This window comes from Camelus ferus, chromosome 36 (assembly GCF_009834535.1).
Source record: "Camelus ferus isolate YT-003-E chromosome 36, BCGSAC_Cfer_1.0, whole genome shotgun sequence".
Taxonomy (NCBI): domain Eukaryota; kingdom Metazoa; phylum Chordata; class Mammalia; order Artiodactyla; family Camelidae; genus Camelus; species Camelus ferus.
In genome coordinates, this window is record NC_045731.1 from 18,060,181 (window position 1) to 18,076,726 (window position 16,546).

The 16,546-nt window shown below is 35.0% G+C and overlaps 1 protein-coding gene and 1 pseudogene across 1 annotated transcript; both read right to left on the reverse strand.

Moving 5' to 3' along the window:
• LOC102507502 (olfactory receptor 5M8-like) lies at positions 1–1,546 on the reverse strand. Its single transcript, XM_014566435.2, is given in 2 exon segments — positions 1–864; positions 866–1,546. Coding segments are annotated over 2 exon segments (939 nt in total). The 5' UTR covers positions 1,544–1,546; the 3' UTR covers positions 1–603.
• An 8,922-nt stretch (positions 1,547–10,468) lies between these two features.
• On the reverse strand, positions 10,469–12,083 carry LOC102507224 (annotated as a pseudogene).
• Positions 12,084–16,546: the final 4,463 nt, after the last annotated feature.

Consider the following 16,546-nt stretch of genomic DNA (forward strand, 5'->3'; position numbering starts at 1 on the left):
GTCACTTTTTTTATGACAACACTTTGCATATGAATTAAATTGTTTCATTATATTTATCTTTCTTGTGTCCACTTAATTATTAGACTAGTCAAAAGAACTCAAATGAGGTAGGGGGGAAATTTTCCCCACCCTGAAATTTCAAGTGTAATGCTGGTTTTCAGCTGTAAGGAAGGCACGTTTATTTAGTAAAGTTGTACAAAAGTGTTTTTTTTTTTTTAAGTTATTGGCTACATGTTAAAGTGAATAATCCCCATTAAGAGACAGCTAAAACTGTATGATTAAACCTTCCAAAGATAAAATACAATTCTAGCTTTAATATTTTTTTCCCAGAGGGTAAATTGAATTTCTTACTGGCAATGATCCATCAATGTACAGGTCTTTACTTTTGGGTCTCAACAAGCAAAGTTTTCCTGGAGAATTCAAAATTCTTAACAGTTGACATTGATACTCAGATTCCTTTTAGTTAAATTTTCTCTATGGAAATTTCCCCCAGCCTTTCAAGAAAAGGATATGGATTTGGACAAATTATGTTTGTATTAAGATCTAAGAGAAGGTCATAAGACATATAAAACAAAAGCGTTTAACTAAAATTAGCGCCCAAATTTATTTAGAAAGCAGTTTCCCTGTGAACAGTTCTCTGATCAGAGCCTCTTTCACATCCTTGTTCCTCAGACTGTAGATCATGGGATTCAGCATGGGGATCACAGTGGTATAAAACACGGCCACCATTTTCCCCTGTGCCACGGATTCCTTCGAGGGTGGTCTGAGGTACATGAAGAAACGAGCTGCATAGAATATGGTGACAGCTGTCAGGTGAGAGCCACAGGTAGAGAAAGCTTTGCACCTTCCTTCTGAGGAACGAATCCCTCAGGATAGCAGGGAAAATATAAAGGTAGGAAACCAGGATGATGAGGAGAGAAAAGGAAAGGTTACATCCAGCCACAGCAAACATTGATGTTTCTTTGTTGTAGGTGTCAGAACAAGCCAGCTTAATCAGTGGAGGGTCAGCACAGTAGAAGTGATTAATTTCATTGGGGCCACAGAAGACGAGGCTGTAGGTCCACATGGTCTCCATCAGACCAGTGAGTGCCCCATACACATAAGGCACTGTGATGAGGGAGGCACACACGCTCCTGGACATTTTGCTGCCATAAAGCAGAGGGTTGCAGATGGCCATGTACCGATCCAAGGCCATCACAGCCAGGATGTAGATCTCCACATGGACCAGGGCAATAAAGAAGTAACACTGCACCAGACAAGCAGAATAGGAGATGGTTTTCCTCTCTGATAAGAAGATCTCCAGCATCTTTGGAGTCACATTGGAAGAGAAGCACAGATCCACGAAGGACAAGTGGCTCAGGAAAAAGTACATGGGCATGTGCAGCCATGCGTGGACCCGGATGAGGACAATCATGCCAAGATTCCCTGCCACCGTGGTCACGTAAATGGCCAGAAACCGCACAAAGAAGAGAATCTGCAATTCCAGGTGACTGGTCAGTCTCAAAAGAATGAACTCAGTCACTGAAGTGAAGTTTCTTCTCATAATTTTCTTCAATGGAAAATGAGAACTTTGGATCAACACAGGATTTTTTTAAGTGGCAAAAAATATTCACAGAATCTTAGAACATTATTTTTTTTCTCTGAATTTTTTGCTTTCATTTTCTATGACTTGTCTTTGTCCTAAGAGACCCCAGACATAGTGGTTTGATTAAAACTAGATCTAATTAAACACTAGCAAATAAGCTCAAACTGATGCTGGGTGTCTGTCATTCAACTACTTCAATTGTTTTTCTTTGTTAATTTTTCTGTTATTTCTCTTTGTCTATTTATCTTTTTGGTTTTTGTCACTACATTTCTTACTCATTTCCACTTCTACTCTGTCTGTTCTCCACATTTTACTTAAGCTTACATCAAATTTCTCATCCCAGATTTACCACTCAGTGCCAATAAACAAATGGACAGTCACCACTTATCTAATTGAATTTACCAGATAACTTAATTAGCAGTCAAGAATATTATACCAAAAGTTCTTTCTCTGATAACAATTATTTCTTCCAGGACATGGCAGTTAAAATCATTTATTTTGTTTGTAATAAGGCACTAAGTAATAAATTAAAATATATACCTTAATTCACCTCTGTAATATGTGAAATCTCCGTATTCCTATTTTACAATGACTAGGTGCTAATTGGGGGAAAAAATAAAAGAAAAGATAAATCTTTGAAAAGCTGAACAGTTGCAAACCTTTTATCATGAATGGGAACCAATATAATGTACAGGAAAACTTTCAAAAGTCTTTTTAACATTTTTCTAGTTAATTCAATAAACTTTGACAAAGTTACTTTTTCAGTTGCAGGACCTGAATTAGACCATAGAAATTCCTTAGTCCAGCATGTTGCTTTCACTGTGAGAACAGATTGAAGGGTCATGTGACAGGACAGACCCACAGGCTGGGATTTGAGCAGAGTCTAAACTAGAAGCAGTACCTCCCCCATACCTGTATGAGTTTCGATCCTTGGATCCAGAGTTGGTTTTTATGGGGCAGCAGTTAAGAAACAAAGCAAAACCAAAGTAAACAAAGCAGACAACCACAACAACTTCCCTTTTCTTTGGTTAGTCTCAAACTAGATTTGCTACCACCCAACAGTAGGTCCCAGACAAGAGAAGGTAACTAAAGAGAAATGTGCAATTTGTATCTGTCCCTTTATAATGCAGGTTTGCCCTCCTCTTCCACTTGTCTGCCTACCACTGGCTGCAATAGGGGTGGAGTGCTAAGCCATCCCAGATCATCCGGATGGGATGGTGGAAAAAGCAGAATGAAACTCCTAAAATCATGGCATGTCTGAACTTCAGAATTTCATGTAAATGAGAACTGAACTTCTAACTTGTTTAAGTTGTTTTCTTTCACTCTAGTAGGAATTGAAACTATTACCCAACTAATGCAATCAGTGCTCAAGACTCCCACAAGTCTGACTGCTATACAAGCTAAATCTACATCAAGTGATAATTGTTAGTTAAAATTTAATTAATCCCTCAGAGTTTACACTCAAGGACCATGCTACAACTCACTTAAAAAGCTGTGGATGACAATGCTTAGGTAGCCCAGAAGTTAGCCTCTTGAGATCTTTCAAAATTGCCTTCAACTTCTTTTCTATCCATTCCATGCCATTTAGACATCCAAAATGTACACACACACACACACACACACACACTGCAATTCTATGGAACACAGGTGAAAGATAATACTTGTTACAAAAAGAATTAAAAAAATAAAATTTAAACATTAGACATTTATTCTCTAAATTCCCCTCTGCACCCTAACATGGGATTTTTCCCCTGGCTGCTTTATAGTATTTGATCCCATATTTAATCCCCAGCTTCATAACACATCACCAGTTTCTCTTATTTTTCCTCCCTCCTGTTTCTTATCTCTCTCTCTTATTCCCTGGAACCACCTCAAGGAACTGCCTATTTCCTCTTCATATTATTCTAAGCAGTTCACCTCTTGCTCCAGTGTGTGTGTTTGGTTTTCCCTGCAGAATATCTCGCTATTTGTTTCTCATCTCCCAGCAGAGGACACTGAGCCATCACATCTTACCCTCTTGTGTGTTTATATCCTATTCTTCAATCTTGCCTTCTTTACAAATGGTCTCCCAACTGTATCTTGGTGCTTTTCCAAAATTTAAAAAATATATATTTTGTAGTGAAATATTTCTGATCACCTTAATACTAACATTCACCTCATAAAATCAACACATAAGTCTTGGAACTGGCAAGATTTCATCTGAAAAATCACCACTGTGCTGCACATAAGCTCTGTAATTGTGCAGACAACTTACCTCTGTAAGTCTCAGTGTTCTTGGAAATGTTGTCCCAGGGGTTTTCTTTGAGGATTTGAAAAGGTAGAATGTGTGTAAATATCTGACCATGTGTGAGGCAAAAAAAGCCACATGGAATTTTTAGTTTCTACCTTTCCTTTGTTTAGTATTTAGAAGAAATAAAAATTCTCAAAGTATGAGCATTAGCACTTCCCATATAATTAACTCTAACCTTTCTATGTAGTTTTTTAACTATCTCTAACCATGCATTTATTCCTAGCAAATAAGAAATTGTATAAATACACTAGTTAAGCTAGTTCCTAACACACACAAAATGGACAGCCCTCCTTATAAAGATGTAAGGAAACCAATGGGCCTTCAAAAATTACAAATGAAGGAAATGGTTGCTTGTATTTATAAGGTTGATTCCTTTTCCCTATGGTATTTTGGAAAAAAAAGTCAGGATGAAGGCAATCAATTCTGCCAATTAACAGTTCCTTGAAGATAGCTTTTCTTTTTTTTTTCCCCTGAGAAGTTAGTGGAACTCAGCTCCTGCTCAGCAGTTTGGGAAACAAGGGTGATTCATGACCATACACTTCAGGACCTTGATAATCAGAAACTGCACAACACTAAATCTGTAAAGAAATTGGGTGCTAAAATAGCAATAAAGAAGTAAGAACAAATAGATAAGTGAATAATTTATTATTTTTTCTAATATCAATCCCTCGATGGAAGGAAAAAGTTAGACATCTTGGAGAGAACTAAAAATGGTCTGCGAAGGAGACTGTTATTTACTTGATTAACAATGGTGGCCATTTATGCAGTCACTGTCTACCTCAGGTTAAAAGAAAGCATTGCTCTTCACAGAATTCTTGTCTCTCATGTTGAACATGTTAAAACATGTTGAAAAATGAAAAAGTTATATGCCCCTCATGGTGCTACTCAGGTTAGAGAGTATTGATGGTTCCTATCTACACCAAATTAAGTCTATGTTGACAAAGCTCTCCCTTCACTCCTCGTGTGATCCAGTTTACTATTGAGCCTCACCTCTTCTGGATTTTTTGTCTGTAATTGGTGTCCCAGGCACAACCAAGCTATTCTCCTTCCATCAGTTGCCTCTTTCTTTAGAAAATGCTTTTGCACCCAACCTCTACCTTTTAAAATTCTACACAACTTCCAAAGCCCAGCTCCATAGTTATCTCCTCTGGAAGATCTACCTTACAAGCCTTAGCCAGAATTATTTTTTTCTTCCTCTGTGCTCATAAAACAATTTTTTAAAATACATTAACTCTTTCTCTTACCCTAGCAAGTCTCATGGTAAAATAGTTGTGAGTTTTTTTAATGAATAAACATCACTTTCATAGGCAGTATGCATATATTTAATCATTCTTAAAACCTACAGTGTCTTGCTTTTGATAAACTTTAATGACTTTGTTTTAAGCTGAGTTAAATTAATATGTGACCACAAGCACATTAAGATATTTCTATTGACTGAGGTGTGAAATAAGAGGAAACTTGTCCTCAATATAGTCTTGCCCAGGTGAAACAGGCTGCCATTAAGTTCATTAAATAGAGTAAGTCTTCCAGGAAAAAATCCACTTTATTCTAATAGATCTCCCAATCCAAGGCCATCAAAATAATATAAATTTTAAATATATTGCAATTCCCAAATCAATGGCTACCTTCACATGCATTCTGATTTGCTAAAATCAGGAAAATTCATTCCACAATTGAATTACCATTGGACATCTATTTGTAGACTGCAAGACAGATAAGATTTATAAATTGAGGAATTAAGGCTTCAGAACCAAAGATTCTGCAGTTAGTCAATTACATAGCTATTATTCTTGACTCTCACTTGAACATTCTTTGAAAATTCATAAGATTTTATTCTGTTATTTAAATAAGGAGTCACTTCCTATCAAGAAAGACAAATAAAAACATCATGTTTATAATACTTCATACATAAAAACATGATCAAATATGAACCTTTCAAATTTTTCATATAGTCATTCTTTATGCTTCTGGAAAAAAAAAGATCTATGTAGTAATTCAACTTTGGATTTCTTCATATTTTCAAATGTTGCAGTTCTTTTTCTACTTATTTTTAAGTTTTAAAGAAGAGTCACAAACATATAAGAAAAATAGTATTTTAATTTTGCTATTGATTCTTTCCAGGAGGCATCATTACCTAGCCATGTTTATAAGATTCAAAAGCAGAGAGGTTTCTCTGGCTTACAGAGATTTAAAGTATTGAAAATATGTTTTAAAAATGCTAATTTGAGGCTCCTGTATACTTCTAGGCATATACTATAGTTCCAATATGGTCTCTGGTAAATAAAAATTTTATTTGGTCTGAGTAGCTACAAAGTGGCAAGCCGCCATAATGATGTTCCACGTTGCCAGCTCTGGAGATAACAACTCTGACGGTAAACAAGTCTATACAGAACCACTTACGCAGGCAACGGTGGCCATATCAATGCACCACGTTTTGGATTCAAAGCTATAACTGCATGAATTGCAGGTAATTATGTAGATTTCATTATCACAGAGGGCAACAGGAACAAAATACTGAGTTAACAGGAATGTGATCACGTCATACAGTTCAGGTAAGTTGGAGAAGGAAATGACCTTCTTAAATAAAAAGTTAACCAAAATGTGTGAGGTTGGCAGCTTGGCAAAGAGACAACATGAGGGTGTGAGCCCCAGAGTTAGGCTTAATATTTCCACAATAAAGATACTACAAATAAACAGAAACAAGACAAAGACAACAAGCTGCAAAATTGGACAACTGGTCAACCACAGGAAATTAAACTTCACTCTTGTCTGACTTATTCTGAACACTTCCAGATGAATCCTTCTGTTTAAAGAAATAAAAATAGATTTATTATGCATGAATAAACTATACACTTTTAAGATTCCATCAGTGTGTTTCAAGTTTTCTAGTTCCCATCACTTTGTAAGTCATATCACAATCTCCACTTTGTAAAAATTGTCCATACTTCTATCTAGCTATCTATCATCTCTCTATTTTTTAGGGAGCACAGACTATTGTACAAGACTAAGCAATAGAGAAATAATTGCTTTCAAGCATTACATCTGACCTTACAGCATTTACTACTGCATGGGGAACACAGATTTTTAGTTAAATAACCAAACTTTTAAGGGTATTATATCTTAAAAATGTTAAATGTAACAGTGGAGAAATACAGAAATCTGTGAGAGGAAAATGAGTCTCAAATAGGTGAAGTGATTTTTTAGTTAATAATAGCAATGAGTTAGCTTTTACTGAAGGAAAACTAAGTAACATTCAATGTCCTAAGTATTTTAGGTATTAAACCATTTCTTCCACACAGCTTCCCTATATAGATGTATTATAGAGGAGAAAACTGAGGCAGAGAGAGGTTGACTAACCTCCTCAGGAAATCTGATTTCAGAGTTCACGCTTTTAACTATTAATTTAGCTGATAAATGATGGAGTCAGGATCTGATTATAAAGCTCACTTTATTCAACAAGCAAAATTTGCTATTAGATTATAAAACAGGAGGTTTTCTTACAATGTATTGTATCATTCAGGGTGCATGCAGCTAGCAAATACCTGATCAACAGCATTTTTGGAAGACAGAAAAGGATAGTTTTTTTCATGACATAGTTTTTCCCCTTCAAAAAATACAGTGAAAAAGGATGGTATTATAAGAAAAATAATCAGTAACCTTTGAAACCAGATACATTTGGCCTTCCTTTCTAAGCTACATGATTTTAGGTTAATAATTAACCCGTAGTCTCTGTAGGCTCATTTTTAAAAGAGAAACTATAATATTGAGATAATACTATTGGTGACCACGTTAAGTGAGACAACATATATTAAAACAGTGCTTGATCTTTGGGAAATATTAATTCTTTCTCTCTCCTTCATGTATGTATGTGTGAGTGTGAAATGTAAACATTCTTCAGATGTCCACTATTCAATATAAAATATATGATATATGAATAAAAATGTTAGACTTATAGCATTACTATTCCCTGAAATATTCAATTATTTTTTAAATACACATAGATCAGTTTTCATTAGAAAAACTACCAACTAGAGTCATGATCTTTCAGATAGGTGGAAAGAAAAATATAAACAATCATATCATAACTATTGTTCCTTAGAAAAGTTTAGTAAATATTCTGTTTTTAAATTCTTCCATTATCACATTGCTTAATTTGTTCAATAAATGCAGAATCCAAAAGATTTACCTTTAAAAAGAGAAGAGCAAGTATGTAAGAGATGGTTTTAACATTCTTCATGAAATACTTTATCATTAATAAGGCAATTTTCTAATTTTGGGGTATAAACCCAGGGTCTACTGAAATAATTCATTAATAGAAAAGGTACTTCATGAGCATATGTGTATTCTATGGCCAGCACAGCATAGTAGGAACTGAAAAACAGACTGTCTAATGCCAGCCACTCAATTCATGAAAGTACTTAGTGAAAAACCTCTTTTACCTGAGACTTGTGTGCGTGTGTGCAAAAACACGGGCTTCATGTTGCTAGTGTCGGTCATAAGTACCAGTGACATGGGGCACTTGTATTTCTGAGCAGTACTGCTGGCTTGTAACTAATATGCTTCGAGTCACTTATTGGTCCATTCAAAAAAAGTTTTCTTATATATGTAAAAATGGAGGCACTTTGTTTACTTTCAAAATGGACATTCATTTATGTTTTTTTAACACTACAATCATTAGGGAACCTTTATTTGGTGTCAAGCCAAGCTAGGTGGTAAAGATAGATACATGGACCTTGAGTTAACATTTGAAATAATTTTACACAACTTTATATGAGTGTGTGCTTAAAAGCAATATATCTCCAGATATTTCTTTAAGCAGAATCTGACAAACTATTAATTGAATGTTAAAAGTTACAAGAATAGCTACCTATTTGTGTTTGAACAGAATTTGAAGACAACCTGACTTTCAAAATAAATTTATTTAAATAACAAGCTCTAGCAGTAGAAAGGTGGAAATAATCATATGGGATAATATAGAATCAACGAATATGAGAATGTTACTCTGCAAGAAGTGCTGAGCAAAAATAAGCTGTAAGAGAGAAAGGATGCTTTGAAATACAACTGAGAAAAATATGTCAGTTGGGAGACATTACAGTTCTGTGTCCTTTCCTTTTCCTTTGAGTGTAACATCTGACACTTGTTTGGGTCAGATCCTGCCTGGTCTGGCATAACATTGTGCTGGGAGATATGCATATGTTGGAGCAGGTGCACAAAAGATGAGCAAATTCTTGCCTTGTACATTCATAAGATGATCTTTAATTTACTCAAAATGAATTGATTCCTCTAGAGCATCAGCCCTTTCATTTTCTTATACTCTAGCACTTAGCAAATTGTATTGATTTTTATCTTTGCAGTTTCATAAAACTATACAATCCTAGTGCTCCTTGAAGTGTCCTTGGCACTTGGAGCAGGACTTGACTCATTATAGGTAATTGGCAAACATTCATCAACTTTGCCTATGCTATGTAGATTCAAAGTCACCTGAAATGTTAACATTTTAAAAAAATCAACTTGTATGTGCATCCTTTAGCATTAAAATACTTCTAGATAAGTAATAATTAATTCTAAAATTGGATTCATGATAACTAGTTGTGACAAAAAACAATTGTGGGTAAAATCTGAACTATGGGATAAATAGAAAATATCCATCACATCCTGGAAAATAGTTTAAAAGGCAGGGATGAAAGAAGGCATGAAAAGCTTAGGCTTTAGGAGACTGGAATGTTATTGATAAACTCTACAGAAGCCAAAATTCCTTCTGAGGCAAGACCTAAATCATTGTACCTGCCATTCTCTGCCTGCTTCAGGAGTTAATATCTGAAAAATAAATTATTTGAAGATTCTTGTTTCCTGTTAGGACTTAAAGAGGAACACAGTCTTATTGAAAATTACTGTCACAGGTAGAGGGAAATAAATGGATGTCAGTCATGGACACGAGGGTGTTATCCTAAGTTCTGTCTCCCAGAGGTGATGGCAGGTCAACAGCAGCTGTGGCCACATCCTCTAAACCATTAAATCAAAGCCTCTACATAGTAAATGATACAGAATTAAAACCACTAAAAGTTAGCTCATGATAGTCAACATGTGTATTAACAATTTTGTGTATATAGGTATATGTATATGGCCATACCATACATTGGTTTGTGGATATACAGAAACTTTCCTGGAAATATAAGGAAGTTCTTAATAGTAATTTTGAGACGTGACAATAGAAGATCAGGGTAAGGCAGAGAAAAGGAAATATTTTACTCTTTCACCGTATATTCTTCTAGAGATTGAATGTTTTACTATGAGAATGTATAAATTTTATAATGTAAAATTAACCTATAAAGTTATAAATACCAAAGTATGTAAAGAAAGAGAAGTGATCCCCCATATCGACACGTTTAATGCCCAGTCTTTTACACACAATGCACTCACACATCACGTGTAAAACTGTAAGTCTTCTATACCTATGTCTTTACTGTTTTGTTGCTAGAATATAGATTTTCATCATGGATTTAGAATTGGCTTTTCTGTAAATGCAGTTAAAGTTGTATCCAGTTCTCATAAATATCTTTTATTTAATATTTAAAGAAAGATGCACTGTAATTTTACTTCAAAAGTATATTTCTTCTGATCAATTTCTGGAAAGCTTGTTTCACATCCTTGTTCCTCAGACTATAAATGATGGGGTTCAACATAGGGCTTACAAAAGTGTAGAAAACAGCAATGATCTTGGACTGCTTGGACTGACTTGCCCGTGGGAGGTCTAACATACATGCAGAACAGGGTCCCATACAACACAGTCACTGCCACCAGATGGGACCCACAGGTGGAAAAAGCTTTGTGCTTACCTTCAGCAGAACACATATTCAGGATGGCAATAAGAATGAAGATGTAGGAGATGAGGATTATGAGAAGGGATTTGGAGAGCTTAGATCCTGCCACCACAAACATGGAGGTCTCCTTAATGAACGTGTCAGAACAGGAGAGCCAGATAAGGGGTGGGTCAGTACAATAAAAATGATTAATGATATTGGAGCCACAGAAGGTCAAGCTGATGTGTCCACATGGTCTCCATCAGTCCACTAAGGAACCCATAGACATATGGACCAGCAATCAGGCAAATACAGACCCCTTTGGACATCTTGCTGCTATAAAGCAAAGGTTACAGATGGCCATGTACCTATCATAAGCCATTACAGCTAACATGTAATACTCAGTAATAACCATGGCAATGAAAAAATAGCACTGGACTTAACAAGCAGTATAGGAAATGGTTTTTTTCTCTAATAAGAAGTTCATCAACATCTTGAGAGTCACATTAGTGAAACAGCACAAATCCGAGCAGGACAGACTGTCAAGAAACAAGTACATAGGGGTGTGGAGGCGAGAATCTATCCTGATCAGGACCAGCATCCCAAGGTTCCCCCCAACAGTGATCAAGTAGATCACCAGGAACAGCACAAAAAGAATGGGCTGAAGATCTGGACGATCCATTAATCCCAAGAGAACAAATTCAGTCACTAAGCTGGAATTTCTTCTGACCATTTCCTTAGGTGCCGGCATTGTTCACTTAGATGAATTAAAATAAATTAAGAAGTGAATGAGAAGTCCATCATACGCTTCTTCTCTCTCTCATTCTCTCTCTTTTTCTTCTACTTTCAACTACCATCACACATAGCGATTAGACAGAGTCAGGAGCTGTAGGAAGTAGGACTTTTAAGAAGGTCATAGCCTGTAATATCTAGGTATATAATGTGCAGATGATTCCCAAAGAGGATGGTTCCTATGACTCCAACTTGTTGGAGAAGGAGGGAATTATGATCTAAAGTTTATTTAAAATCGTTTGAACCACTAACTGCCACCTATGATTTACTACAAAATTATGGGCTTTATCATTGATCCCAGGAACAATTTGAGACAAAACAGTGACTGTGCTAGAAAACACTTTTGCAGATCTTAACAGTGTGTGCATATTTAGAAGTCTGAACTTTGAGAATCACACTCATTACTTGCTGTATTAGAGAGCTCAAATTATAGAGATTTGAAGAAAATTCTGCAGGACCTATTTTACTACTATATCCAAAAAATACAGGAGATTGTGGTATTCTTATGTGAAAAGACCAAAGATAAATAATCCAGATTTGGAAATAACAAAGTCCTATATGAATTACTCATGAAGGAATTTTCACTCAGAAGAGTTTGTGTGAATAAAGCAAGAGAAACTTGGATAGAGGAAAAGGGAAGTGGCCAAACTTAGACCACAGTTTTCTTCACTTATTAATTAATTAATTTATTTTTCATTTATCCCAGAAAATGTTTAAGGAGTTTACAGCATACAAAAACAGCTGGCAAATTTGAGCTGTTGTTGGAACAAAATTTGACTCAAAATTTTCTGACAGCACATATAAATAGTTCAACCACCTTCGTTACAGACTTACAATGCCCAGAAGTTATAAAAAGAATCTAATCAGGAGGAGAGTACAGCTCAGGTAGTAGAGCGCATGCGTAGCACGCATGAGGTTCTGGGTTCAAGCCACAGTACTTCCTCTAAGAATAAACACATAAATGTAATTACTTCAACCCACCCCCCAAAAAAAGAAACTAATCGAGAGAGATAGAGTTATCCTTAGTATAGAGTTTAGGTGACATTAATTATAATGAAAGGATTACACTTTCAGATAAAATTATCATTCCAGATAATATCGATTATAATGAAAGAATAGACTGAGAAATTCTTGTGCCAGGAGTCTGGAGAATATATTTTCATTATGGATCCTCAGTGGGTTCATGTGTTATTTTATAAGCTATACAATAAATAAGATAAGTATCACAACTGGAATGCCTATGGGAACTAATTAGAGAATAAGTGTGTAAAGTGGGTTGGGTATAAGAGTGAACTGAAGGAAACTAGAGGGCTGTTCCAGACTAAAGTGTCAGCAGACACAAAGGCCAGTTGACTTTTACTTGTATGGTAATGTTGGCCACTGTGTTCCAAGATCTTACACATCCAATTTTAAAAAGATATCAGAATTCATTATTATTATTTTTATGTGAAACTTATCAAATATAGTGTTGGCAAATAATTCAAGTTTTAAACCTATCTTTAACCAGAGCAGAACAAAAGAAATCTGTAGGCTTGATCCACTGAGATTCAAAGAACAATTCACCAATTATATTTGCAGTATCTAAGCTATTCCTAGAGATTGAACCAAGTACCCTCAGAAGTTACCTACTTTGATCTTGTAATATTTTTATGATCTTGTAGGAGCTTGTCATTATAATAAGATAATCTTTGTATATAAAGAACAGTCAACACTATGTGTGTGCAAATCACTTTGCAAGGGAATTAAAAATAACTGGTAACAGTGCTTGACTTGAAAGATCAGGTGGTGCCTTCATGGTGAAGGAGATATATGAAGAGAAAACTAAAGTTAGAAGTAATTAGTTCAATAACAAGATTTGAACACAGTAATTAATTGTGCTCTGGAATCAGGATATGGATCACAGAATGATAACCTTTAACTAGGGCTTGAAGGATAACTAAGACTTTTCTAGAAGGACAAGTATAAGGAGGACTTTTAGATAGGGTAAAGGGTTCATGAGAGGCAGAAAGCTTTCAAGAGAAATTGACAATATCCCATATCAGTGTAGGGTTGATCTGTTGTGTCAACTAAAACATTTTAAAATGGCAAGTAGCCAAACAAATTGACAGTCTCCATAAACAGGCCAAGAAGTATGAATACTCCTGATAGCTACAAGGTAGCATATTTTTGAATTATTTTGGAATGTATGTGTTTATGTGTGTTACATTCATGTTATGGTGATGCATTTGAACAAAAGTTCCCTGTTAATTTGAAAAAGAAGTAATTTGCAGCTTAAATCTATAGCTTTGGCCTTTGGGAGGAAAGTACAATAATTAGAGAACTGGGATTTATAAACGACAGAAATGCTCTTTCCAGAGCACTTTCACCAGAACGATGAGTCCATTTGGAAAACATACACTTCGTATATGCAAATCTTCCATTTTAATGGCTTAAAGACACTTACCTAATCTTTAAATTTATGCAACTATGCCAGTAAATATTAGCACTCGTTTGGTCATCATATTACATTTAACAACTAATACAGGCAAAAATAAAGATGATAAAATATAAAAGAATTTAATCTGCCTGTTTCATATCCTTTCTTTTATATAAATTCAGCAACCACACTCTACAATTTAAGAAGAAAAGACTGTGTTTTGTTAATAGTACTTCCTCTTGTTTACATAGGCACTTCAGTTTTACAGTACAATTACGCTACTCTGCTTTATTTTACCTTTAGAAGAATCCTGCAATTGATATAAAGCAAGTACAATTAGGAATGGGGAAAATGGGTACAAATAAATGTGAAGCTTGCTGTCACCTAAGTTTTTAGATGAGTTATTTTCAAAACTGTTTAGAAAAACAAATGGACGTTAGGCAACAAAATAGATCTATGGTAAAAAACAAGTTTGGAAAATACTTAGTTTTGGGGAAATAAAGAAGCAAGAGAGAGAGAAAATGTTTTTTTTTGTTGTTGTTGTTGTTGCAGGAAATCTCAGAGCCATTTATATGTTCATGTAACTGGGAAACTACAGAGCAGGGTAAGAATATGCATCCTTTCCCAAGCTTCCTCATTCAATGAGTCTGGAGAATCTTAAGTGTTCTCTTTAAGGTTAAGAATCCCTAATTCTACACTGAGCACCAGACATTATTAGAATTCTTGCAGCTCACCAGCTGAGCAAAATACGAGGAAGTTATATTATGTACTACTTGGAAAACCATCTTCATTAGTAATACCACTAGTAGGGAACAAAAGCACTTTTGAATATATCATGGAATTGCACTCTCAAAAAAAAATCCTTGGGAAAAAATACAGAACATGGAAGAACCCCACAAATATAGAGGGAATAGAAAGAAGCAGGAAAGATCTAAGAACTCTGAGGGAATTAGCACACAGTGTGACATCAGAGCTCTGCACCTAAGTCACAGGTAGACACAAAACATTTGTACCCTCAAAAACATAATCTATACAGCTGAATCCCAAGTGCTAGTTCTTCTTTGCTCATTATATTGCATCAAACAAAATGGTTGCTTCTTAAGTTTCTATTTGAGACAAGGCACATGGTAAATTAACCTAAATGTAGATATGCCTTAAGACAAGCTCTAAATATTTTAAACATGCTCATAAAATTTGCACACATTTTAATCATTTCTGCTTTTAAATTAGTACATATTAAGTTCTTTAAAAAAAATAATCATGCCTCTCTAAGATTCCCTCCCCCCTTTTTTTAGCTCTAATCTTGCCATCCATGACCCAGTTCCCAAGACCACTCTAATTAAGTTTCTTGCCTGGTTCACATTTTAAAGGCCCAAAGTACCTGGAAAACATGATTCTCAATATCTCAATAAAAATCTTTGAGATCTGAAATGTGCATATGACAAATAGAGTTGGAAAATTTTAAATATTTTTGAGAAATGTCAATGATAAATTCAAGCTAGTTACATAAGAACTAAAGTCTTCCCCCCCCCCACTGAAAGTAAGTATCTGAATGATTTTGGAATACTTAAAAGAAATTCAACTGAAGATTATGCTGTTGAAGAGTGGGTGCTGCTGGGATGTGTCAGAGGCTCATGTTTAATGGCTGTGGAGATGTCTTTGATAGCTCCCTACTTAATTTTGACTGCACCCAATGTGCCCTTGTAGTTAGAAATATTGTTTATTTATTTGATACTTATGCAGTAAGTATCAAAATTTTATTTCTGTAACTCTTTCAATCTTCTAAATCCTTTTCCAGCATACAATACTGAATAATTCATATTAAATTATTGGAGAGATTACTGAATCCACTTTAAAATAACCATGAATATTTTGATCTCTGTAAAAGAAATATCATACACAAAAAAATTAATTAAACTTTAGGGAGGTAAGGAACCAAACACTCTTCTAAAAGGGTTTTTCTTATGACATTAGTGTCCAGTTTGAAAGCTCTGGGACATTAGTAGTCAGTGTAGGTAGCAATGAGTTTTTTAAAGTCTGTGTTCTTTATTTCAAGAAATATAACTGAAATAAAACTCCACATAGTTTAAATTCACTCACCAATATAAAATTGCTTTCTTTTGGATTGGAATTAAAATAAATAACTAGGCAAAAAAGAAAACATAGATTTGTTTATACTAATGAATTTGATTCCCAAAGATATTGATACTCATAGATGTTTATTTTTTTATTATGTAAAGATGCAAGGAAAAAAATCATCAAACATAATTTATTTGGAATCACTGAGCGAAAAACCGGAGGTGCCATTTATGGTAAATTGGTCAACATGGTCAATATTTGGTGAAAATTTGGAGTTCCAAGAATTTCCTCTTCTCCTCCTCAAAAAAATCAATCAATGAAAATGCAAAGCTCACTTTTACAAGTGTCACTGGTAACTGAAATGCTACTCATTTAAATATTTATTGAGGAAAAGTTTTCCCTCTTCAGGGTTCAATTGACATGCATATGTCTGATGTAGCAGAATAACAATGAAATTCTGTCACATTCACTAGCTATCGCACATAATTAGGGCCACCATTTTGTAGCCCCATAAAGTGGATTGAGTGGGAGAATAGGAGATATTGAACCCAAGAAATGGATCACAGAAAATATATGTAAGGGTT